General features: G+C 38.3%; 1 protein-coding gene across 1 annotated transcript in view; it reads right to left on the reverse strand.

Annotated features, from left to right (window-relative positions):
- The window catches only part of oxr1a (oxidation resistance 1a), a 168,111-nt gene extending 142,272 nt beyond the window's left edge, over positions 1 to 25,839 (reverse strand). The window contains exons 1-2 of the mRNA XM_077526092.1: positions 25,684 to 25,839; positions 7,372 to 7,451 (exon numbers count right to left, since the gene is read on the reverse strand). Coding sequence (XP_077382218.1) covers positions 7,372 to 7,388 — 17 coding nt within the window. The 5' untranslated portion in view covers positions 7,389 to 7,451; positions 25,684 to 25,839. The remainder of the gene's footprint in view (positions 1 to 7,371; positions 7,452 to 25,683) is intronic.
- Positions 25,840 to 26,464: the final 625 nt, after the last annotated feature.

Here is a 26,464-nt window from a genome sequence, read left to right on the forward strand (position 1 = left end):
AAATGTTTAATGCAATACATTTTGACTTGCAACAGGTTCCTGAGGGTAGCAAGGTAGAGCTGTTTTCCATCACCAACATAATCTCGCTTCAAGCTTCTTCAGTGTATAACATTTACGCAGCTGCGCAAAAAAGATCAGTGCACAACAGGAGATAGCAGTAATAGTGGACAGTGTTCTTTCATTTCCATAAATAAACTGTTCACCTTAAACTACGTAAACCAGGAATTGGAACCGTACAGCTGCTGATGGTCTGTTCACTGGCCATAATGTTCTTGACCAATAGCAGAGGCACATTAATTGTAGAAATGGACCGCTGACCCATGAAAATGTACAAGTAGTCAAAGCCTAGTGTTCTCTTAAAGCTCTGAACCACTCAATTCTGAAACAATGCAAGAGAAAATACATTCCTGCTTTGAAATCATGCTTAAAAAAAAAACAATTAAAAAAAATACGCAAACAAACAAACAAACAAAACAATGACTTTTTGGGGTCTATTATTACATACTGTATTTGTCCAGCCTTGGACCAAGACTTAGCTGTGGCATCACTTCATGTCAGCAGATAACAACTTGCACTTCCCTTTTACTGCAGAGTTTTACATCCTCAGGCTGATGCTGTCACTTGCTATTTTTTTTATATTTTTTTTAAACTGGTTGATCAAAATCTGGCGTGCACAGCGGATCTGTGACGTAGTGCAAAACTAACAGACATTTGAAGCAGCAAAAGTGATTCCAGTATATTAAACATGGAGTTATATCCAAGTGTGACTGTCATCATAAACAACTTACAGTATTAGGGCGAAGAAACTAACAGCACAAGTCCATGTCATTGCATTGTTTGTTCAATGAACCATCAAATGAGTTCTGTTATTCCATTTAAAAAGTTGGCATAGTCCACTTGCCATATGGGCCACTTTTATATTCAGCAAAATAACAAAAAGATCAGTAAAATAATTTACAGGATTAAAATGTTCATTTTACAAAACAGATAGCAGCAGTCACAGTGTAACAAACCCTGGAAGGTCAGCCAAGGAGTCGGTGGACAGCATTGGGGTGACAGCTTGTTAATAATGATTGGATCAGCAGGCCTTTGCAGGGGGGTTAAGACTTCCCAGCATGCACTCTGGTCCCCAGACATCACTTGCTTCTCTCCGCATACATAAGTAATCAAGTGCAAGTCACTCCAAAGTGTAATCATCACCTCTGTGGTAGGGAATAAGAAATTCCTGACAAATATCGTTCTGACGACAGGAGAAGCTATGCTAATTGCAAAGCTAACCTAAGATTGACACAGCTAGCGCATTCAACACCAGAATTAAGTCATTGGGTGATCAAGTCCACTCTTTAGACATCTGGTTGGAACCAAATTAAAGCACAGAGCATCAATCTTTGAGCAGCAAATAACAGGCATGTGAAAAAGTGCCTGAAATATGGCAAGAAGATTTACTCACGAAACAGAACTGAAACTGTAAATGAATTACGGTACGCTAAGCTGTACATCAGCCAGGATATTTTTGTAGCTTCAGCTCTCTACACGTGTGTATAACTATCATCGATCAATATTCCACTTGAAAGGGTTCAAAGACTTTCTGCATCATTGCACATTCAAAGGTGTATCCAAGTTACCACACTACTTGTCACTTTAAATGTTCTGTACACCTGTTATAGTACCGGTTTTGTAATACCGCACTACTGGTACTTTCTTTGCTTGATGACTTTCTACATTGTTTGAACAGCTGTCATTGGTCGGTACTAGAATATTAATGGTACCTCTAGGTTACGTAAAGACGATGCAATATGTTACGTCTTTGTCATTGTTGTTTCATAGTGCAATACTAGCTCATACGACGCGAGACAAATTCCTTGTTTTTCCATACTCAGCCAAGAAAAAGAACTCTAATTTTGATTGAGAATATATTAATATACTATAAAATATTATAATATCACTAATGCCATTTATTTTAACAATAGAATCCGAAATTTTGATTTTGGCTTATGCATAACAAATGTTCTCAAAATTATATTAGAGTAGATTTTATTTTTATTTTTAATTTAGCTTTGCTTCTAAACAAGAAAAACAGTTTGCTGCTTACACAGTGTTAATTTAAGAAATAAATGCTGTTAATTGTTTATTCGTTATATTGTCATATTTCTATTGTTTACGGTTCCTGGGATTCACCTACAAACAAAAGAAATTGCTTCACAAAATTAGAAAATTGCTCCTCAAATGAAGTCATTCATTTGCAATACTGCTCCGCAAAGGGAAAAAAAAAATATTTTGGATTGTAGATACATAAATTACATCATGTCAAGAGGGGACAAGACTATGCCAAGGACATCATGAATAATGTGTTGCGGTGACACTGACAGAACAGGGTTTGTCATTGACTCAGCCAATTTGGAAGGCACCTTACCAACATTATGCAAAGTGGTGCACTTTGTATGCTTAGAACACTACACACTCGTACCACAACTACAATCAAGTCTGTTAATGCAGGAACAGGTGTTGAAAGATGTGAAAGAAAAAAACAAACACTTGCAGTATTACTTTGTGTTCTCAATATTAATATTAACCAAGCCTTGACCATAAGTGGTAATAAGTGGTATGTAGAATGAATGAATAAATGAATGAATGCAACACTACTAAAATAGAAATAGATAAGAAAACATCACCTGGTCTCAACCATAACCTTGATGTCCAAATGAGCTATGTGTAAACTGTACAAAAACAATGTGTTATTAAAGACACACTAAACCTTGCAGTTTTGACCAATTAGTCTATATTTTTAACGACAGTGGAGCCTTGATATACGAGTAACACAACTTACGACTTCTCTGAGATATGAGTTCAACCACTTTTTTTGCTTTGCATAAGGGGGCAATGAACTCAACTTAGCACACTTCACAATAAGCAGCAATTTGGTAAACAGTAAAAAAAATAAATAAATAAATAAAAAGTGATCAAAAAGAGACCTGAAGTTGTTTAATGCCACTTCCAGCTGAAGTTTACTGACTGTCAAACTTTGGGTTTTGCAGAAATGTACATCTCTGTGTTATTTGTAGAACAGTGGAATTGAGTCTGGCAACAGGGCAATGTGTCCAAGTGGTAGGAGGTAAAGGAGCAATAAGATAGGGCCTACAATGGAACCTTGAGTGACACCGTTGCTAATAGAGTGGACAAAGAGCTAGGAACGGAACCAGGAGAGCAAAGGATGCCAACAAAAAGTAAGTCTATCAAGGATATGGTGTGAAATTGTGTCAAAAGGTGCACTTAGATCCAACTACAATGTTGGACAATGAAAATGTTGTCACACTGAAACTGATCTCCCCAGTATTTTCAAGAGGAATGGTGAATGTGAGATGGGTCTAAAGTTTTCCAGGTTACTGGGGTCTGCACAGAATTTTTTTTTTAATATATATATTTTTTTAGTACCAAGGCATTTGCGTCTTTTTAAAGTGGTGATGGGACACGACGGTGAATGGGAGAGCAATATTGGTTAAAAGAGGGGACCGAGTTGGGGGAGAGAAGCCTTTACCTAATAGGATCTAAAAGCTTGTGCATCATCTGGATGAACAGCACTCTAAACCAAATCAACTTTGAAGATTTCCTAAGTTGCGTGTTTGTAGCCTTAGCTAAGTCCAGTCAGTACATCCCTCTAAAAAGGCATCAAGAAAGCATGATAAACAAACACATAAGTAATGTAGGGATGCTATTATACCGCATGGCTTACATGGCAGAAGCAAGATTCTGTTGTATTTATATCTTCTTTTTTATTAAAGCAGACTTATGAAATCACACAACCAGAGCAGCCATTGGAGATGAAAAACCAAAAATCACAGCTGTGGTGGCGTCACGTCATAAATGTCCCAGAATAAAAGAGTCTGTTAAACAGCACTCCAATTACATTTTAATGAGAACATTTAGGAACAAACAAGCTGTGGAAATGCTGCACTCTCCAGTTTTGTTTCTTAGCGTGAAACAGATTATGAGGGTTTATAGGACACTTCATCAGAAGCACTAAGAACTCACACTTTGAAATATCCATGCTTCTATGCTAGCCATCATTCTATTGAAATTATAACACACCATGTTCAGATTAAATGTTAATGGAAATTTTAGTTACGCTTTTTGTGTGTTGTATACAAATGTTTGACATGGTCTCAGGGAATCCATGCCGAAAACCAATATTAAGAAGTCACAAATAAAGCTACAACAGGAAATAGCCCCCTCTGCCAGTTAGACAGATTTTCTCCACCATTTTATGGTTCAATCAGCAGTTTAGAAGGAGAAAAATGAGTAGTTTCGTATTCAGCAAAAATGCGAATGTGATTTAGAAGCTTTGAATTTCCAGATAGCAACCTATTATAGTCATTTTGAGCATATCCATGTCATATGCTATGCTGACACTGCTCCCAAAAGACAAAGTGCTGGCTTGGTTTAATCATCTTCTCACCCACAGTATGATGATCACACACTGTGGGGAGACAGGTGGATGCTGGATGCAGACAGCATTGTGATGGCACTCAGTCCTCATCACAAGACATTTATGTCTTCTCTCCTACATGTAATCATGTTAACTACCAATACCAATTATTGCAAAATTACTATCTTATGGCAGTATTGTGCCAGTAATGGCAACAACCAAAAACAGTGGGGTTGGCAACCATCCAACAATCCATCCATCTTCTACCGCTTATCCGGAGTCGGGTCACGGGGGCAGCAAGCTTTATCAGGGAAGCCCAGACTTCTCTCACCCCAGCCACTTCAACCAGCTCCTCCGGCGGGATCCCAAGGCGTTCCCAGGCCAGCTGAGAGACATAGTCTCACCTGCGTATCCTGGGTCGTCCCCGGTGTCTCTTGCCGGTGGGACATGCCTGGAACACCCCTCCATGAGGCATCCAGGAGGCATCAGAACCACCTCAACTGGTTCCTCTCAACACGGAGCAGCAGTGGCTCGACTCGGAGTCCCTCCCAGGCGACCAAGCTTCTCACCCAATCTCTAAGGGACAGCCCGAACACCATGTAGAGGAAACTCATTTTGGCCTCTTGAATCTGGCATCTTGTTCTTTCGGTCACGTAAGAGTGACTGTAGGTGACTGGTAAATCGAGAGCTTCTTCACCACAACAGACCGATACAGAGTCCGCATCAATGCAGACACTCCACCTATCCGTCTGTCAATCTCCTGCTCCATCCTGCCCTCACATTTGAAATTTCCCAGAGGGATCAATAAAGTCAAGTCTAAGTCTAAGACGCCAAGATACAACTCCTCCACTTGGGGCAGGATCTCATCCCCGACCCAAAGAGGGCACTCCACACTTTTCCGACTGAGGACCATGGTCTTGGATTTGGAGGTGCTGATTTTCATCCCAACTGCTTCACACTTGGGTGCAAACCGCTCCAGTGAGAGTTGGAGATCACAGCTTGATGAAACCAACATCATGACATCATCTGCAAAAAGCATAGATGCAATGCTGAGAAAACCAAACCGGACCCCTCAACGCCTCGGCTGCACCTAGAAATTCTGTCCCTAAAAGTTATGAACAGAATCAGTGACAAAGGGCGAGTCCAACCCTCACTGTAAACGAATTTGACTTACTGCCGGCAATGTGGCTCAAACTCTGACACCGGTCGTACAGGGACTGAACAGGTCTCCCAGAGGGACATGGTCGAACGCCTTCTCCAAGTCCACAATGCACATGTTGGGCAAACTCCCATGCACCCTCGAGGACCCTGCTGAGGGTGTAGAGCTGCTCCACTGTTCCACGGCCGGGACGAAAACCACACTGCACCTCCTGAATCCGAGATTTGACTTCCCGACGGACCCTCCTCCCAAGCACCCCTGAATAGACCTTACCAGGAAGGCTGAGGAGTGTGATCCCTCTATAGTTGGAACACAACCTCGGTCCCCCGACTTATAAAAGGGGGAGCACCACCCCGGTCTGCCAATCTAGAGGCACTGTCCCTGATATCCACGCATTGTTGTAGAGGCATGTCAACCATGACAGCCCCACATCTAGAGCCTTTAGGAACTCCAGGCGGATCTCATCCACCACCGGGGCCCTGCCACCGAGGAGGTTTCCAACCACCTCAGTGACTTCGACCCCAGAATGCCCAGACTCTGCTTCCTCAAAGGAAGGCCTGTTAGTGGAATTGAGGAGGTCTTTGAAGTATTCTCCCCAATGACTCACAACGTCCCGAGTCGAGGTCAGCAGCATCCCATCGCCACTATACACAGTGTTAATGGTGCACTGCTTCTGCCTCCTGAAACGTCGAATGGTGGACCAGAATTTCCTCAAAGTCGACCGGAAGTTTTGCTTTGGCGACCGCCGACGCTGCATTCCGCTTGGCAAGCTGGTACCCGTCAGCTTCCTCCTGAGTCCCACAGGCCAAAAGGGCCCGATAGGACTCCTTCTTCAGCTTGACGCATTCTCTTACCGCTTGTGTCCACCAGCGGGTTCGGGGATTGCCACCACGACAGGGACCTTATGGCCACAGCTCCTATTATCCCCCTCAACAATGGAGGCGCGGAACATGGTCCACTTGGACTCCATGTCCCCCGCCTCCCCTGGAACAAGGGAGAAGTTCTGCTGGAGGTGGGCGTTCAAACGCTTTCTGACAGGGTTGGCAACCAGTGGGTCTGAAGCCTTGGTTGTGACTTTTTGAAGTGTTGACCAAAACTAACTATTTGATTTTAAATTTTCACACTTGAGTTAATATCTCTACAGATTAGAAGAACCTAAAGCGGATTAGTCCTTAAAACTGGAAGTCTATGGCATAAACTCTATTAGCACTTACTGGTTTTATTGTACACGAAAAATCATCATGTTATCAAATTCATGATCGACAAGATATTAACTTATTACTGCTGAAATTTGCAAAATTAGTAAAGTATCCCTTTCAAACATTAACTGCTGTTTTTTTTTTAGATTCTTTTACAGAAAAATAGCACTTCAAAGTAAAATGTTTCAGACCCCTAAACTGCTATTCAAGGGTGTGTTTTTCAAGGTGTCCCCTCTCCTAGTGAACCCACCTTACTCATAAATTGGATAAATGGATAACCATTTGTAGCTCACAGAAACTCTCCATAAATGACGAGGCCAAATGATTTATGCATGTATGCTACCACAAGCTAAATTAAAAATAGAAAATGGCAGACAGGGAACTAGGAGGACCATGACTGGGCTTATGAAACATGTCTGAATGAAGTATTTACACACAATTGAAGGATTATCGGCTGTAGTAGCTATAAATAAATTGCAGCATGCATGTATATCTTATGTATGGACTTTGGATTAAGTCACCAAGCCTCTACTTAATCTCTATTTAAATGGTCTGCATTGCCCATGTAAGAAAAGTAACATTGTGCTGACCTTTTGGTGCTGAACATGGTGCTAGCTTCTCGTTCTCAGAGCTTTCAAGGTGGTCTACACTTGATGTTGTCCTTTCAAACCTGCAGGGCGCACACACGCACACAGAGATGCACAGGCACACGGGAGAGAAGAATATAACAGTGAGATTCTCAGCATCACAGTCATGTCGCCTTCAGGTTTTCTGAGCATGACTCTGCCATGCTGACCTCAGCAAACTCCAACTGAGCTATTTAAATTGACTGGCCATTGCAGGGGGTTCACAAATCTGTATGGATAATAATGGCATTGCAGTAGTAACAAATACAGTCATTCTTTTTAGCACTTGCCCACAACAATTGCAGTGATTATTAACACAATTAATTCTATTATTTTAAAATCTATCCACTTGTGTCAATATCATGTAGTTAGTAGGGATGCCATAATAAGGGCAATATCGTGGTATTAAAACTCCCACAATATCGTCGTCGTCATGTTCACAATATTTAAAAAGAACACATCTGTTAAAAAAAAAAGTCAGGTTGATTTCCATTTGTGCAGTTCTAACACCCTCTAGTGGCTATTTTATTAGTGTCATTTAATTTTCATTAGGGATGTTTTGGCCTCCTATGTTAATCTATGCTAATTGTCAGATGAAGGGGAACCAAATTTGCTTGTGAAGCGATCAATGTGTGCTTGCATTACCCACTAAGAGCCTCACTGTTGTTTTTAAAGATTGTAGGTGGTTTATATGCATTGCTGTTATGTACAAAAGCACAATATTATTATTTTTTTTTAGTATGAGCTCTTTTTTTTACAATATTGTGATCTTTTTTAAATATCGCCGCCCCCACAATATTGTGACCTTCATACAGTGATAATATCGTATCGTGATGTTTGGATATTGTTACATCTCTAGTAGTTAGTAGTATTTACCGCCTTACAGAGTAAGGACCCCTTTGTTGTACCGCTAACTATATAATAGCCACAAGTATTGCCAGTGCTCTTTACAAGTATGTAAAGGCTATCAGAGACTGGAGATGCTTGTGTAAAAGAAGACAGGATTCAATAATTAATGGAGAGGTCGACACAGGCCTCACTTCTCACCTTCTACTGTCTATAATGAGATGAGTAGATGGCCAGGGGGAAGGAAAGGAGAATTTGGGTGATTAAAGTGCCCGGCTCAGACCCATCTAACTTCACCTCGACGCACGCTTTGGTTGCACAAGCCTGCATGGCCATACACATTATCTCATTTACTACACTTGCTGTATTGTGTTTCCTTATTCCTACACACAGGCAAAAGCATAAAGTAGCTTGACACTGTCTGGAAACATCTGATCATTCATCCAGGTGAGAAGGAAACTGCATGTGAACAGACACAGGCATAACAAAATGTAGCCCCATGAATATTTATAATGGATGTAAGGCTTGTAATATTCGTAAAAAGTAATATAGAGATATTTGTTAAGATTCATTATTCTGATACTGCATCATAATACTGTACCTGTAAAAATTAGTATGATTAGGCATTTTGAAGCCCAACCACTAATAAAAAATAAAGTACTGTTGTAAATCCCATCAAAACAGTAACAATAACACATTAATGAGATAAGCTGTTGCTATAAAAAGGGTAGGTTTACTCAAAAATGGGTCAGTGATATAACGTTCCAATTCATTACTTTTTTTTTTAATTCAATCTCAATAAAGCTTCAGTGCCCAGTATATGGATATGATTTACACACAAAAAAGGAGAACAAAAATTGTGAGTGTTCAGAGTTACAAAACGATAACCCCGAGTGCTTGCTTTACAGAAACTAAGCCGGATCACAGGAAAAATAAACGTTCAAGTGCTCAGGCTTCACACTGGGCCAAGGAAATTTATGAACAAGCATTCTGCAATCATTTTGAAAAATATAGTAGCACAGCAACAGATCAGTGAAATTATAAGACAGCGAGAAAGAAAGAGAAAATAAATGAAAGGGTATTTATATTTTTTCCCTTCTGGTGTTTTCCTTCCGACTGTGATCTAAAAACATGAACATGTTTTGCTGTCACGCTCAAGCCAAAGCAACGTCTAACATTTTAAAAACTAACTTTAAGGTTATTTTAACCAATCATGTAATTTTGGGGGAAGCAACAACAAATACTCGTGAAGTGGAAGTGAAGTTACTGCTGCTGTATCTAAATGCAAACATTGAAATATAGTTTTTTATTCACAACCATTCACTCTTACCAGAAATTAAAAATGTATATATTTTTGTTTACCTAAACTTTAGTTTGCATAGGACAAACGGCTAAAACACATAGATAGCATAGGATAGATAGAAAGGACAAAACCCAACTGCAATAAATAGTGTCAGGATTCGTCTAAATGTAAAAAGTAATTTAATTTAATGAGAACAAAAAGACAAACAAAGGTACTTGGGTTATCAAAACAAAAAACAAACAAAAAACTACTAAATCAACAGAAGTCTAAGGTCCAAAATATCAAAACAAACACAATGACAACAAGACTTGACAAGGTACTAGGGTGAGATACTAGTGATGTTATCAATGTGACGAGAGTGACGAGCAGGAGTGGGTGTGACAAATGAAGCCCGATTCGGAACATGTGTCGTTTCCAAGAATATCACGTGACGTGACCGATGACAAACGAGGCCTCAGATTTGCAGATGACGTCACTGGATCATTCAGTGTATCATTAGTTCATACGACTGAAGACCTCGTGCCGCTTTGCGGGTGTTCTCAGCGTTTGTTGTGAGCTTCAAATTAGTTATCGAGTTAATAGAGTCACTATATGTGTGTGTGACAAAAGAATACTTGGTGTGTAGTAATTGTACTTTTATTTTCTCTTTTGTATTTGTAATTGCTCTTTTAATCAAGTAAATATAATTGTTTTTAGTGACAGAATTTCGCCATTCAGTGGATACTAAAATAATCAACAGCTGCATCAGAACTTCTCAGTTATATTGTCATATTTTTATTGTTTAATTAAAACTTAAACTGCGATTAACCCACACACAAAAAAATGCTCCTCAATATTACAAAGTTTTTTTGTTTTGTCTTTCCGTCAGGACTACTCACAGTCCGGACGTTAATTGCAGTCACAGGAGCACCAAAATTCTAAGTGGGATATTTCCAACTTCCGAATAATGGTCAAAAGCAGAAATACTCACTGTATGTATCTGTATGACATATTCAATTTGTTTGACCAACCTCAGCATTCTTAATATTTAAGACAACCCTGAAAACACTATGTCCAAACATTTTGAAATCGAGAGCTACTTTTTGCTAATGGGGGTGACAGATTAATGTAAAGGGCTACATGATCCATCCATCCATCCATTTTCTTAACCGCTTGCTCCTCACAAGGGTCGCGAGGGATGCTGGAGCCTATCTCAGCTGGCTCTGGGCAGTAGGCGGGGTACACCCTGGACTTGTTGCCAGCCAATCGCAGGGCACACAGAGACGAACAACCATCCACCCACACAAGCACACCTAAGGACAATTCGGAGTGCCCAATTAACATGCATGTCTTTGGAATGTGGGAGGAGACCAGAGTACCCGGAGAAGACCCACACAGGCACGGGGAGAACATGCAAACTCCACCCAGGAAGGCCGGAGCCTGGACTCAAACTTGCGTCCTCAGTACTGGGAGGCGGACATGCTAACCAGTCATCCCCCGTTCCGCCCCTACATGATACATAATACAAATTATATTTATCTATCTGAAGAAAAGTTGATAATGTTAAAAGTTTCTCACAATAATGATTTAACAAGTTGGGCAAACAGACTAATATCAATTTGCAAACCTTTAGTTCCGTAAATTTCTGCAATCACTTCTACAACACTCCTAGGAAATTACGATATCCCATCACTGGATAGCTATTTTTGGAACGGGCTATTCCTGTGGTCCTTGAGGGAGCTCCATTGCCTTAGTGCAGCATGTCAGTGATCCCTGCACTTGAACCACTGACACTCACCGCTGAGCAAACAATAACTGATGGCCCTGTGTGTGAGCAGCTTTAAATAGACAAATATTTCAACTAGTTAATCTGTAACAGTTGCTGAAGACCATTCATAGACTTATTTCAAATGAAAGTGCATTGATTTCATGTACACAATCAACTTATAATTAAAAAACAGAGCCATGGAGTGACATTCACATAGTCTGCCAGTGCATAAAACCAAAACAATACCCCAGTGAAGTCATGTGGTTCCATCTGACACGACTAGATTGGACCTTGTCAACTTCTATCTGTATGTTAAAACAACCTTGTTTGAGGATGTTTTTCCTGCCGAGCTTCATTAAGCGAGCCTTGTGTTTCCGTTTAATTGTCTCTGGGCATGCAGCGCCTGCTGACAGACCCCATCACCATCCAAGCATATAATGGATTGAGGCAAATCGCTCCGACAGACAGAGGGACAGTAGGTAGGTAGCTTCTGCTGGAAGCTGCCAACAATAAAACATCAATGACACGGAGGTGGTGAGCTTAGGCCTCACACAAGGCAGATTTAAGATGAAGTCTGACTGAGTGATTTCACATCAGAATAAGATGAGGCTAGCAGGAGGCTATAATATGACAGAGTGCACACATCTTAAATGTATTCCATTTTCTTCGTTGCAGCAACATTTTTGATATTTTTCACAGCCACTGAGTTTGTGAATGACAAACAAGAGAAGGAAAAAAAAGAAAGAGATATCTGCTGAGCTGTTTGTTGCTGGGATAGATCCAAACTGTGAGCAGTAAAGGGGGAATTATTGATCAGGGGCCGGATTAGCTGCCTAGGGCAAGCAGTACAAAGTAAGGAAAGGAAACATAAACATAAAACGGAACAGGTCATGGTGTGGTATATCTGGAGGGCTATCTTTAGAGCGTTCCTTCTCTCGTTGCATCCACATCGGTGAAACAATGTATTTATTTATTTTTGTTCCTGAATTGTCAACAAGCAATTGTAGGTACAGCTGATTTTTAAGCTAACGATCACTTCACAATAAAACAACAGAACTACGTAGCACTTAAAAGATAAGTCAACCCAAATAATTTTCTTTATATTTATGTTCTAAGTCTCCCCATTAGTCTAAACATGGTATTTTGAATAATATAGCATTTGTCAAGTATGAATTAAACAGCAAAATCCACCCATGTTGATAAATCTCCGGGGGCGGCCATTTTGCCACTTGCTGGTGACTGAAAACTTTAAATGAAAACATCATATCAGGGCTCAGGTAACAAACCAATCATGGTTCTCCTGTTTCCTGAGTTTGGTCATGTGACATTCGCAAGAAGAGCCGTGATTGGTCGTTACCTGAACCCTGAGCAACTGTGATGTAATTTTCAGTCGGCAGCAAATGTCAAAATGGCCGCCCCCGAGATGGATTAAAAGGGGTGGATTTTGTTGATTAACTTATATAACACAAACAATATTAATCAGATAGCTATGTTTAGTCCCGTGGTGGGGGATTAGTGTTAATTTTTAGGTTGACTTCCCCTTTAAAAAGATAATTCACAAATTATTTTTGTATCACATTGAATTGAACTATAGTATAGTGCTTGTAGATGAACATTTGTCTTGTCAATTGTAAAAAGAAAAAAAAAAAGTAAGTTGCTCATTAAATATACATGTGCCTCAAAGAACTTAAGAGTATAATAAAATATGAGGGCGTTTCAATCCAGCCAAAAATTATGTGCACATTCAGCAACTGCAGTGGCATTTCAATCTGTGCAGCGCTGCAGTAATATGACTCATCTGCTCTCCACTAGTGTCCCCGCGGTCTGTCCTTTGTCAGCACCTACCCATTGTTTACATCTGCCTTCAGTCTCTCATCTCCTCTTTCTCCACTATTAATTTCCTCGCCTATGTCTGGTGGTGCACACAACGCCCTATTGCTACTTTTTCTGCAGTAATGGGGGTCATGTTAGCCCGGAAGGAAATGTAAAGGCATCTTGAAAATGGTCAGTCAATTATTGGGCACGGACGAAACACCATCAGCCATTTATATTTACATCTGATAGATGGCTATCTTGTAAGTGGCATCTTATCTACAAGTCCGTATAAAATAAATAAATAAATAAAAGTATAAGTAAGAGGTACACATGTGGACAAAATTGGTGCTATCCTTCTGAAAGAAATGTAATAATAAAAAAAAATCATTTAAAAAATAATGAAAATAAAGATATGTCTTTTGAATTGTGCTTGAACAGAATTATTATTATTATTATTATTTTTTAGCACAGATCGTCTGTGGAAGGAGCTTAAACATGCCATCTGGAGAAAGCACCCTTCAAAACTGAAAAAACTGAAGTGGTTTGCTCATGAAGAGTGGGCCCAAATAGCTGCTGAGAGGTGCAGAACTTTCACTGAAAGTTACAATCAAAGGCCAGGGTACACAGTCATTTTTGTCCAGGCCTGTTTCATGAGGTTTGTTTGTTTTGAATAATTATGATGAACCTCAATTGAAAAGCAATTTCTGATTTTCATTCTGTATTATGTTTTTACTTACCATTTAAACATCCCACATTCATTGGTCTCATAACCCTGCTCTAAGTAGTGTGCTATGTGCGATACCCAGTTCAGGATTGAAGCACAATTTCAAAACAACTTTCTGTAACATTTTTTTTTGGCTACAGAGTATAAGAGTATTCTCTGCTGTGCTATGTAGGTCCTGTGTCAAACTGCAATATACCCCTGTTGAAACTGTATTTCCATTCCATTGAATAATAATAGCCATCTATGTGAGAAAATAAAGAAAAAATGTGGCATTCAGGTGGCGGATGGATTCTATCAGTGAGGTGTGTTGACATCGGTCAAGTCCTTCCAGTCCTTCAATTTGCTCCAAATACCGCACCTTACCCTTGACGTTTAGCTTGTTAGAATATTGTCTTGCTACAATCTACTTTAATGGGTACATTCCATGCATCCCCCAGTGTTATTACAAGGTTTCAAGTTTGCAGAAGCTGTGCGTGTGCACTTATACTGCAGTACGTAACATTAATGCATCTATTATATAGTACTCGACCTCATTAGGATCACGAGTGAGCCTGTGCCAGATGACTGAAGGCAGTGATTCTTAACATTGTTGGAGGTACTGAACCCAACCAGTTTCCTATGCGCATTCACCGACGCTTTCTTTATTGAAAACTGAAAAAATAATGTGTTGTGAGTGTTGTGTTCTTGTATTCCCTATCTCCATGCTGCTTAAGGAAGTGCTACTTTAGTTGTGCTGGACTAGAATTAGCATTTCTAATCATGCAGTTAGGACGTCTCCCATCACTCAACCAACAAAATTCTATATTTATAGTGTACAGTACTTTAAAAAGACAACCGCTGTTTCCTTAAGATGGAGCCCAGAAGCAGCAGATACAAAGAAAACACCAGATGCCCCACAATTGAACCCTGTGGCACACCATCCGTTATACATGTGAATTTATATTGCACATATTCATCCAACCACTTTGTTTTGCTCGACATAGCATGTAGGGATTACAGTAATAAATAAATCACACGAAATACCATCATAACAGCCACAAGTCGACTATTGAGCACACTAAAGTATCTGCAGAACAGATAGGCCAAGCAATATAGTGTGATCACCAATGATGGCCAACCAGGACGTATCATACGAGTCGGGTGTGTGTCTTGACCTCCGCCAAACCCCTGAGACAGATTCATCTTTTGGGTGTGATCGAACCCAGGTCAAGAAGCAATAAGCCGACTGGCCGTCAGTCAATCACAAGGATTTGCGGGTGTTGTTGGAAAACAGCCCTTCATATTTAAGGGAGTCCATAAAATGTTGCATAACAAAGCTGCACATCTGATTAAATCCATCCATCCATCCATCCATTTTCTTGACCGCTTATTCCTCACAAGGGTCGCGGGGGCTGCTGGCGCCTATCTCAGCTGGCTCTGGGCAGTAGGCGGGGGACACCCTGGACTGGTTGCCAACCAATCGCAGTGATTAAATCCAAAAACTAAAAAAAGAGAGTACTTCAAAACACTTCTTCAATTATTGTATATTCAAGAAAAAACAAAACAATATTTTCCTTACATTTCCATTAGGGGTGTGCTCAAAAAATCGATACTGCAATATATCGTTGCGGGCCTCATCACAATACACGTATCGATACGCAGGCGTCAGAATCGATATTGCTCGTTAACTTTAAATTGGCAGTTCACGTTTGCCTTTGCGGCTTGCATTGTACCTAAAAAATCAAAACCAGCAGCGTCTTTGAAGTTAATTGCCTTCAATTAATGCAAAAATAGCTCACCGGTGATTGGACACTGTGTCTTGCTAAGAAAAATGAAAGCAGAGGAAGAATGTCAACATGTATTTATTGATAAACTTAACATGGCACGTGTCTCAGTATACCTATTTTCCTATATTTTGTTTAAAAAAAAATAAAATGTGTCTTATTTGGGATACATATGTATCGCGATACGTATCGTATGGGGCCCCTGTATCGTGATACGTATCGTATCGTGAGGTTGGCGGCAATACCCAGCCCTAATTTCCATCTTTCTGTCCAAAAATGAGACCACAGAACGTTTGTAAATGAAACAGAAGTATGAAGCAAAATTGTGCCACTACTACGATTGTCTAATGACTTAAATACTTTTATTAGTATGGACACAAGCTCTGCTTCTGATTCGTTAAATTTTAGGTGTGTTTGCAGATGTAATCTATGAAGAGCAGACAGATTTGCCCTGCGTTACTATTAAATCTCAAACTTTCTGCGTGCATGGAGCTTGCATTTGATGATGTAGGTTCTAGGCGGATGAACCCGTAGCTCCTGGCAAGGTATATAGCAGAGCTGGGACACTGTCACATCATGTTAAAAGACATGTACACAAGTGAGCTGGGGACTTTTCTCTGCTGAGTCTTTTTTTGGCACGGTAATAGGCTGACAGAAGCAAATGCCCAAGGAGTGTCAAAAAAAACAAAAAACCTTACCCTTGCTTAGAGTCAGCTTCTATGCACTGTCCTAAAGTGCAACCAAAGGCAAGCTTACGAAGCAAAACATCAGAGATGTTTAACTATGCCAACAGCATAGCCCTCTTCTGTTGTGTAATACACAACATCAGTGGGACTCTTTTGATGTCACATCATCTCTCAAATTGCAGTGACCTCTACAGAACTCGCCTTAGTTAACTGACAGTTTTATGACTAGTTTTTCCCCTTAAATTTCTCCAAATAGAAGGCAGCTAATAGGCACCATGCCCCAATTTAGACTATTGGTGAATTAATCAAATAAGCACCACAACTCAAACAGAAACCACATACTGTACGTTCAAGTATTTACGTCAGTATTTGATATACCCATCTTATGAAGATAGGAGCCTTAAATGAAGTTGATTATGAAAAAGACCCTGAAAGTGACATCATCAGCAACCTCAAGAGGGCACGAGTAAAGCTTTTAGAATTTTCATTTCATAAATGAAAGTACACCAGAAAATATAAAGCCCTCATTAGCAAGACTAACGAGAAAGGCCAGGCTTGATTTGGTTGAAAAGCAAAGACACACCAAAATATATATATAAATATATATATATATATATATATATATATATATATATATATATATATATATATATATATATATATATATATATATATATATATATATATATATACATATACGGATATATGGAAAATGAAGGAACTGCTCATGGTTGCAAACATAGACACACATCTGTGAAAAGGAGTGGAGGAAATGCTATTGCTTGGGCTTACATGGCTGATTCTAGTATGGACTCATTATACTTCATTGATGGAACAAAAAATGGCAGCAGCAAAACAACTCGGAAGTTTACAGAAACATTTTGTTTGCCAATTTAAAGACAGTTGCAACCAAACTGATTGTGGGATCCTTTATCATGCAGAAAAATAATGACCTAAAACAAACTACCCAAACTGTGAAGGAGTTCATCCAGGGAAAACGTTAACAAAAGCCTGGAAAAACATCACAAAAGAAAATGATTTTCAGTCTATTCTAAGTATATCTGTTCCAATACGTGCTTGCCTTTCATAAGTAATGTTATCATTGAGTCAGGCATGTCCACAGACTGGCTTGCAGTCAATGGGGAAAAAAATAAAAGTATATGTGTCAAGGTGGGAGAAGAAAGTTACGCAATCAACCGCTATAATGATAGCATAACTCAATTTTTGCTGTGCTTAAAAAAAATGCCACAACTATCAGCACAATGCATTTTTCATCTTCTTGTCCAGGTGTAGGAAAATATATTTCTGTGAGTAACATCATATGACAGTACCTCAATAAAGCTACTGGAATAATATGCACTTTGAAAATGCAATAAAAGAACAATATTAGTGTCCAGATATACAGGTACACACGGTTCGGACTTTTGTGATGTGATTCCTCTGCTGCTTAGTACACGATGGCTCCATTCTAGTGGCATAACACTTTATAGGAGACACATTATGGAAAAGTGACATACTGCTGCCTCATTGATGCAGCGTGGAAAAGCCCCGCGATGACCTGGTGGGTTAGCGGTACAACAATTAATTGATTAATCAGCAACTAATCGATTATTAAAATAATCTACAACTATTTTTGATTATCGACGCTCTGAGATGAAGAAGATTTCTATAGCTGTCAATAAGATCAGTGTGATTATCTTTGTGTTTAATAAAAGTAAGACACTGACATTTGGCAAACATCTGCTTTACATAGGAAAACAAGAATAAAAATTGTTGAGTCATAATCAATTTATTGATGTTTGTGTTTTTTGTATTGCCTATTTAAAATATTTTTTGAATAAAGGGATGGAAATAAAAAAAATATAAAGTATAAAATATACTTTAATTTAAAATAATCATTGGTTGCAACCCTAGATATAATCACAACCACAAGTGTCTTTATATGGATATATTTTTGCAGCTGAAACATGACGTTATACGTAGGCACAAGAACGATACTAAATAAAGTAGCTACCTTTTTTCCAGTCAGTAGTAGAGGCAGTGGAATGACAGTTTCATCAAATTAATCACTAATTCTTTTTGATCATTTATAAGTCAGTTAGACACCTTTTTTAATTTTCAATTGTCCAAATGCTCAAAATTTCAGCTTTTCCAAGAGTAAATATTACTGGATTTCTGTAGTCATCCATGAAATTGGATGGGTTGTCTTTGTGTTTAATGAAAATAATAAAACATATTACATTTTTGCTAGGGATGCACGATAATATCGGTGGCCGATAATTATTGGCAATTATCGACCAATTTGATGTCAAACAGATAAACCAGATAATAGAGAAATCTGCCGATAATTATCAGCAATTTGATTTCATACAGATAAACCAGATAATAAAGAAATCCAGCAATAATTATACACATGCCACTTTGGTCCATTTGTTGTGTTTGTGGCTCATATCAATAAAATTCAGCTTCATGGTGCTTTACATACATTGAAACATTGTGCAAAGTTTATACTGTACAATGTTTCAATGTATTTGTTAGACGTATAGTAGGACTTGAAAGCATATTTGTATTCAAGTTAATTTTGCAAACAATTATCGGCTTACTTATCGGTTATCGCCATTGGCACGTCTAAATTATTGGTTTATCCGTATCGGTTGAAAATAGCATTATCGTGCATTCCTAATTTTTGTCCATTTTTTAATTTAAGAATTTATGTTTGTGCACTTTCTGTATTGCCCATTTGAATGATGTTTTTAAAGAAAGGGATGGAAATTGAAACCTGTTTGTTCATTTGATTCATCAATTAATCAACAACAAAAATTTTATTATAATCGTCCCTATGTATGCATTTCAGTGCATTCACTTGATTTCCCAGAATTTTGAAGCCTCCTTTTATATACTTGTGAGATGTGAATTTTTTGTTTGTTTCATCAGAAGCATTTGGCAACATTGTTAGCCCCACTCTTCTCTTTGGTGTGTCAAATGTAGAAAGCTTTTATTTCAAATTTACAGTGATTTTTAAATATTTATCCATTAGAAAATTTAATTCTGGTCACTTGGGCAGAACAAGAGGTGAGAGTAGGGTAAGGGTTTGTTGTTGTGCTGAAGCAAGGGGGAGGAGACAAGAAGAGGGTCACTGGACTGGGTTCCTGGGGCTTAGCGTGGCAAATCCTCAGTAATCCTCCAACTCGTTCCATGGCTACGTTTACTGTATGTAGGTAAAGCCAATACACAGCAAGCTTGCTTGACAAAACACTGTAAGCTCCAACTGCCACTTTTTCTCCCTTCACATACTTCACCTGTTCAGTATTTAAGAGGACAGCTGAGGATATTTATCCTTCTTAAGTCTCTTTTGAGACAACAGGATAACAGTGAGTGAGACAAGATAAAGCAGTGAAAACCAGAGAAAGGCGAACAAACCAATCATTCCACTGGGTATTAGTACGCAAGGGAAGCCTGGAGGGAATCACTTGATCGTCTGACTATACAATCACAGCCTCCTTTAAATGCAACACAAAATGTACAAGGGGAGCCCTGTGGCGATGAACATTAGTGATTTATTTCAACATCGTATACATTAAGCATCAACATAGTGTTTCCGGAATGCCTGCTACATCTTCACTAACATCCCAACTTAACATGAGCCCTTAAGGCATAATGGAAGGATGCATTTCCTGAAAGTAGTAACGTTTATTTACAGCTGGATTCCTGGAATCCCATAACAATACAGTACAGGTGAATAAATCACAACACCGCAGCCCGTTTTATGATCTTATTGCAATCTTCTTGATTTAAGACCCTTCCTCTCCCTCGTACACTTTTAATCCCCAGGGTTTATGATTTCACACATTTGCTAGCCAAAAATAATAATCTTGGATAAAAAATACTCAATGATAAAATTGATGTTTCTTTAAGTACCATAGCTGTAAAAGCCTCCTTGTAAAGAACTTGATGTTTAAACAATGCAAACTTACTACTGACCTTTTGTTTGGGTGGTTTCCTCTGATCCCGATGGACCGCAGACTGAAGCTAATAATAGGCTACCTCACTGCTGAACAAAAAAGACCAATTAATGATTTGGGTTTACTATTCCCATGACCCAGCACTGAACAACTTCTAAACCACATAAATCCCTCAGTGACTACTTTTGCACACAACCATTGGTGGACCCTTTGCTCGAGGTCAAACCGCAAGAGTTCAATGTTAAACCAGTTTGCTTGACATTATTTAAGAGGGTACCATTTGTACTATTTGCGCTGGCGTTAGTGAATTAGACGCTGTATATCAATGAGTCTCATTTGCATTGGGGTGGGCATACTTTGCGTCAAATGTATGCAAATTACCTAATTTACATACGCGCAAATAACACCGGCGCACCGTGACGCAATCTGTTCGGCAGAGCACTTAGTGACAGATTTCCCCATCTGTGCGTGTTTATTGAATTAGGCGCTCGCAGATTGCTCCATTTTTGCCGGTTAGCGCGGTGCAAAGGCGACGCAAACCTTTAGTGAATAGGCCCGTATGTTGGTAGAGGGGAGCAGTTGAGTAGTTGGGCACAACTTGAGCCACAACCACAACAAATGGACCAACGCAGCAAGTCTACTATTATTGGCAGATTTCTTTATTATCTGGTTTGTCTGTATGACGTCAAATTGGTAAATAATTGCCGATAATTATCAGCAGATGTCTTTATTATCTGTTTAATCTGTTTGACCACGAATTGGTCGATAATTATCGGCCACCAATACTATCCTGCATCCGTAATTTCTTCTATTTTATAGTGCTCGAGGGGTAGGCACAGAAATGTTTGCTTCTGCCTACACCCTTTCGGTTGTATATTTATGTATGGAATTTGTTTTTTGTTTTTGACCATGTGGAATTTTTAATTTGCCAATGAACCAAATAAAAAAAAATTTAAAAAATCATATATGATAATGTTCACTCCTACTCATGCCCATTACAACCTCTGAAAAGGTATATTCTATTGGCACAATATTTAGGACGTTTTATTGTTATTATTATTATTATTATTATTATTATTATTATTATTATATTAAATGTGAGCTAGCCAGTCATGTTAATAAAATGAAAAATTTTGTGCCAATCCTTTTTAGATTTTTATTTTTACAGGTTGAAGTGGATATAAGAAAGGAATGTGCATGTGAAATTTGGTGCTAATTGATTTGTGGACATTATAAGCGATGGATGTACGTACGCACAATAATTTGGAACAGACAAATTGTGTGCGGTTCATCCTATGACTCCCACCAAAGCATGAAGGGAGGAAGTGTGGTGTGCCCATATTGCAAAGGAAATAGAGGTGTCAATTCTCCAAAGCAAATTGACAAACATTCAATTTAGTTTCATTATTCTGATTACCACTACATAAAGCAACAGCTTTTCAGAGAAAAATGGGCCAAAATACTTCCTTAACTCATTCACTGCCAGCCCAGTTAAAATGGAACTTTGACGTCTATAACCGTCAATGGCAGTGAATGTGTTAAGTATGTTAATGCGTGTGTCCAAACACTAGTGGCTATGATATACAAATATTTTAACAATCACCCATGCCTATTAGGGATACATCAAAAATGTAATCACTGAAAATAAAAAATAAAATAAAATAAAATAGCCCAGAAGTGCATTTTTGGTTTTCAGCCGAAGACCTAATACCGAAACAACTGGGCTAATGTTTAATTTAATTTTCATTTTGAACATTCATAAAAATAAATAAATAATTAAAAATAATTGTAATAATTATTTGTGAAACTTGTAAACAGCAAAAAAATATGGAAAAAAAAAGCAAATGAAGAAAACGCGAAACAAAACTTAACATACAAGCAAAAGCAAGCGTTAACCAATAGGGTTTGAAAAAGAGGGGAAAGTGGTAGATCTGGCCTGGGTTCGCAGTGCGTCACGCCCACGGTGCACCTTGGTCACACATGCAGCGACGGCCTGCTGAACTGAGCAGAGGTGAGCGGCGGGGAAATGAGCTCAAAATTTTCCAGCTGCGGCAGCCAGCCATTGGACGGGGGCAAGAACGCTGCCTGGTCGCCAAAGAGTGCCTCTCTGACAGCCGCGAAAGCGTGCATATCGCTCAGAAAGAACGTGAGCGCTCGTACAATTCTGGCAAAGTGCAGAAAATAATCCAGCCTAGGATTTTTTTTTTCAGGTTTTGTAATTTCTGTTTTGGTTTTCAGTAGTAGTGCTTCTACTAAACATATAAAAGTAATAGTTTATACTGATTTAATATTTTTATCGGGTTAAAAAGTAGGGGTGTTAAAAAAATCGATTTGGCAATATATCGCGATAGTACAGCACGCAATTCTCGAATCGATTCAATAGGCAGCCAAATAGTTTTTTTAACGTCCATTTTTGATGGAAAAATATTCAACAAAACGTCTAACGTTCACACCTTAAGCATGGAAGAATGTTATATTAATGGAACATTAAGCCTTAATATTTTACTTCAATGCTAACATGAAAAAGGTTACAACCTGTTTGTTAAATACAGTGGCTCACAGTTATAAAACTGAAGTTTCAGATTAATAAATAATACATTTTCATACAAATCTTACAGTGTACGGGTACAAGTTTACTGAATGGTATTTTCTAAATTTGTGTAAAAAAAATCACAACAATCGACTTGTAAATTCATATCGGGATTAATCGTATTGAATCGAATCGTGACCTATGAATCGTGATACGGATTGAATCGTCGGGTACTTGGCAATTCACACCCCTAGTAAAAAGTCTACATCGAGGCATTTTTTGTTTTTTTTTTATCTGATCATTGAACTGCTCACACTGAGCCATACAGTTTGAAAGTTCATTTTATTATGTTAAATGTTTGAAATTTTGAAAATGTTGCCACGGCATACAAACAAAAGTGTTTCCATACATGTTTGGACCAAAAGGACATTTTTCTAATGTATGTACTTTTCTTACATTTTCTGGAAAAGCAAATCTGATGCGAGTTAAGCAAATCCCTCAACGGGGGAAAAAAAAAAAAAAAGGCATTTCATTTTTCCATGAGTGAAGAGGGAAACAATTTTAGTAAAATCATGAAATTGGATTTTTATTTGGAAAAAAATAGAAATTTTATCGTCGTATCACTTTGGCCGACAGGAAGCTGCTTTACTAGACATCACCTTACTGAATTAGCATTTAAAAACCATGTATGCAATAATGTCTTCTATGTGAACATTAGCGAGTAATGCATCAATCAATTGGTAACAGCAAGCTCTCAGTGATGATAACACGGTGAGGGATTAATGAATTCCAGTAGGACCATGCATAACATGATCAGCGAATTTGCCATTGTAGGTCTCCGGTGAGTCTGCATATGTGCGATAAATTACTCTTTCAGTATAGTAGGATGCACAATAAAGAATTAAGTAGACAATATAGGGGCTTCAGTCATCTTCCCCATGAGGCGGCTCAGTGTAAACCTTATGGGTCTATACCTGATTGCATTAAGTAATAGTGTAATAGGTTTAGCAACATATGACTCCACAGCAGGGAATTTTGGGCGGACCCTGAAGACTCAGTTCATTAAATCTCCCTTCCTCTGAGCTTTCCAGTTGCTGAGGTTTCTACTCCCACATAAAAACGTGCTCATCGCTATACGCAGTTACATCAAATATCACAGTCACCGATGGTGTACTGGTACATTTGCCTGACTTTGATGCAGGCAGCAAGAGATCAATTCCCACTCAGTGATTGTGTGAATGTGAGTGTGAATGGTTGCCTGTAGAACTGAGACTCGCACCAGATCCGTATTTACTGTTCGTGTTGACATTATCCACTGAATTACTGAATCAACTCCAATGGGTTATTAGATGTACTTTTGCTGAAAAACATGTCATAGTCCAACAACTAAAAAATCCAAATTGATTAAAATGGTAAATGAAGTGCACTTATGTAACACTATATTGCACACGTAAAGATAAACCCTTTCAGTTAAAAAATAAAATAAAATAATAATAATAATAATAATAATAATAATAATAATAATAATAATAAAGGATTTCAACCTCCAGAATCCCACACCATGGCCAACAGCAGACCAAAGGATGTTTTTTCTCTTCGGTCCCATTTTAAATCCATCGACATCATAGGTCACAAATTCCAGTTCAAAAGCCGCAGTCTTGCATGTATAGATGTTTCCTTCCTCTGACGACACCTGATTAACCTTTTCGAATCGAGCGAATGTTGTCTTCTCATCAAGTTTGCAACTTCGCTTAAGGTCCTCTAACATTTGGTTAAAATTTCCTTGTTGTTTTTTTTTTGTCGCAAGGAAATTTTTAACATGTTCAAAATTGAACATGAACTTGAACGAACCCAGACGAATACTGACGAGAAAAGATTTATTTGCTAGCTTTGCAAACGTTCGCAGCTCCAGTGGGATACAGCGTTATTTTATATGATTAGGGATGTGAATAATTGGAAAAATATAAACAAAAATAAATCAATAACAATGGAATTAAAAGGAAAAATTTGGTGTGGTTATTATTATTATTATTATTATTATTATTATTATTATTATTATTATTATTACAGTATTATCATTTTACTTACACTATACGAGTTATCCAATCTTTCCTTTCACAACACTGAATTTTGATATTATTCTGTTACATAACACGATAGTTAAATTTACTCTTTTGCTCTTGTATCCCTCTTTAACCCGTAACCCTCTCGTTTTAAGGAAAATGGCAATAAATATTTATACATAGCCTACCTGTACATATTTTTGTTTTTTCATAATTATTTTTGAATTTGCAAACACCCTACCACGTGGTATAGAAATGCCAAATATAGTAAACAGAAGGAGCTGATGATGTTGATAAATTGGATTTTTTTTTTCTTCTTCTTCTTCTTTGTGATGGTTGAATATGCATTTGGACACATTGACCCATGAACATTTTTAGTGTACTGTACCAAAGATACAATGATAACAGGAAAGTTAGCAATTATTTGTTTTTAGATGCACTTCATTTTTGGCTAATACCCCGTGAATAAACGTACCATTAAGTAATAAATAGGTCTAACTGGAAGTGTACGGTCTTCTTTTTTTTTTTTTTTATTTACCTGTACATCCTAACCGCTTGTTCGTCATATAAGCACATTATAATAGTAAGGCAGCAATAAAGAAACTAAGTTTCCCCTTTGAAAGTAGTACAACTCAATTTCACCAGGGTACATCAGCGCATCAGCATCCAGTTATTTACAATCATTCGTGCTCGAGGGCTGTGCACCGGCCGGCTGCACGGAAACACAACACTTTACAAACATGAAATCTTTATAAGGAAACTGGTGATGACAACACAAGCCAGGGAGCCGTTTGGGAGACAGCGAATAGCGGCGGTGGAGAGGAGGACTGTACTTACTTTCGGAGCGACGAGAAACGACCGTGGAAGAAACATCATCGGCGTTCAAATCATGTTTCCATCATGCACGAAACATATCGGGAATGTACACAACATAAACACTGTCAGACATTCGGAGTCATTTGACCTTCTACCAACAGAAAGTACCACCGGTGAGACGGGGGATGGGGGCGGAACGGACTATACCAAAACAGGGCATCCTGGCAAGCTAGGGGGAGTTTGTCATCACGGTACTGTGCTGATGAATAGTAATATGCAGTACAGGTAAACAAATTAATTAATTAAAATTTAACAAAAACAAAAATATATACATATATAAAAATATTAATCTAATAGAAAAAAAATAGTATGTTTATTAAATGAAAATGTGGTTGCCCATGGGGGCCATGCTTATAATACAATTTAAAAAATATAATAATAATAATAATAATAATAATAATAATAATAATAATAATAATAATAATAATAATAATAATAATAACAACATGAATTGCTATAACAGTGGTGTACACATGAAAATTACGTTTTAAAGAGCCGAGTGTTCAGCACATCCATCTCACAGGTTCGCGCTTCGGTCTTCAGGTGTGGCCTTTGCATGTTGCATGTTGTTGCTGTGCTTAATCATTCACTGCCAGCCATTTTAGAAAATTTTACAATTTTCAATACTCACATGATATTACATTCAGTAATTATATATAAACCGAATCTACCAAATGACAAAATAGACTCCCTACTTTTTGCCCCGTCCCGTTCTTTTATAATTGACAGTAGAAAAATGTAG

This window comes from Festucalex cinctus, chromosome 7 (assembly GCF_051991245.1).
Source record: "Festucalex cinctus isolate MCC-2025b chromosome 7, RoL_Fcin_1.0, whole genome shotgun sequence".
In the NCBI taxonomy this organism is placed as follows: Eukaryota; Metazoa; Chordata; class Actinopteri; order Syngnathiformes; family Syngnathidae; genus Festucalex; species Festucalex cinctus.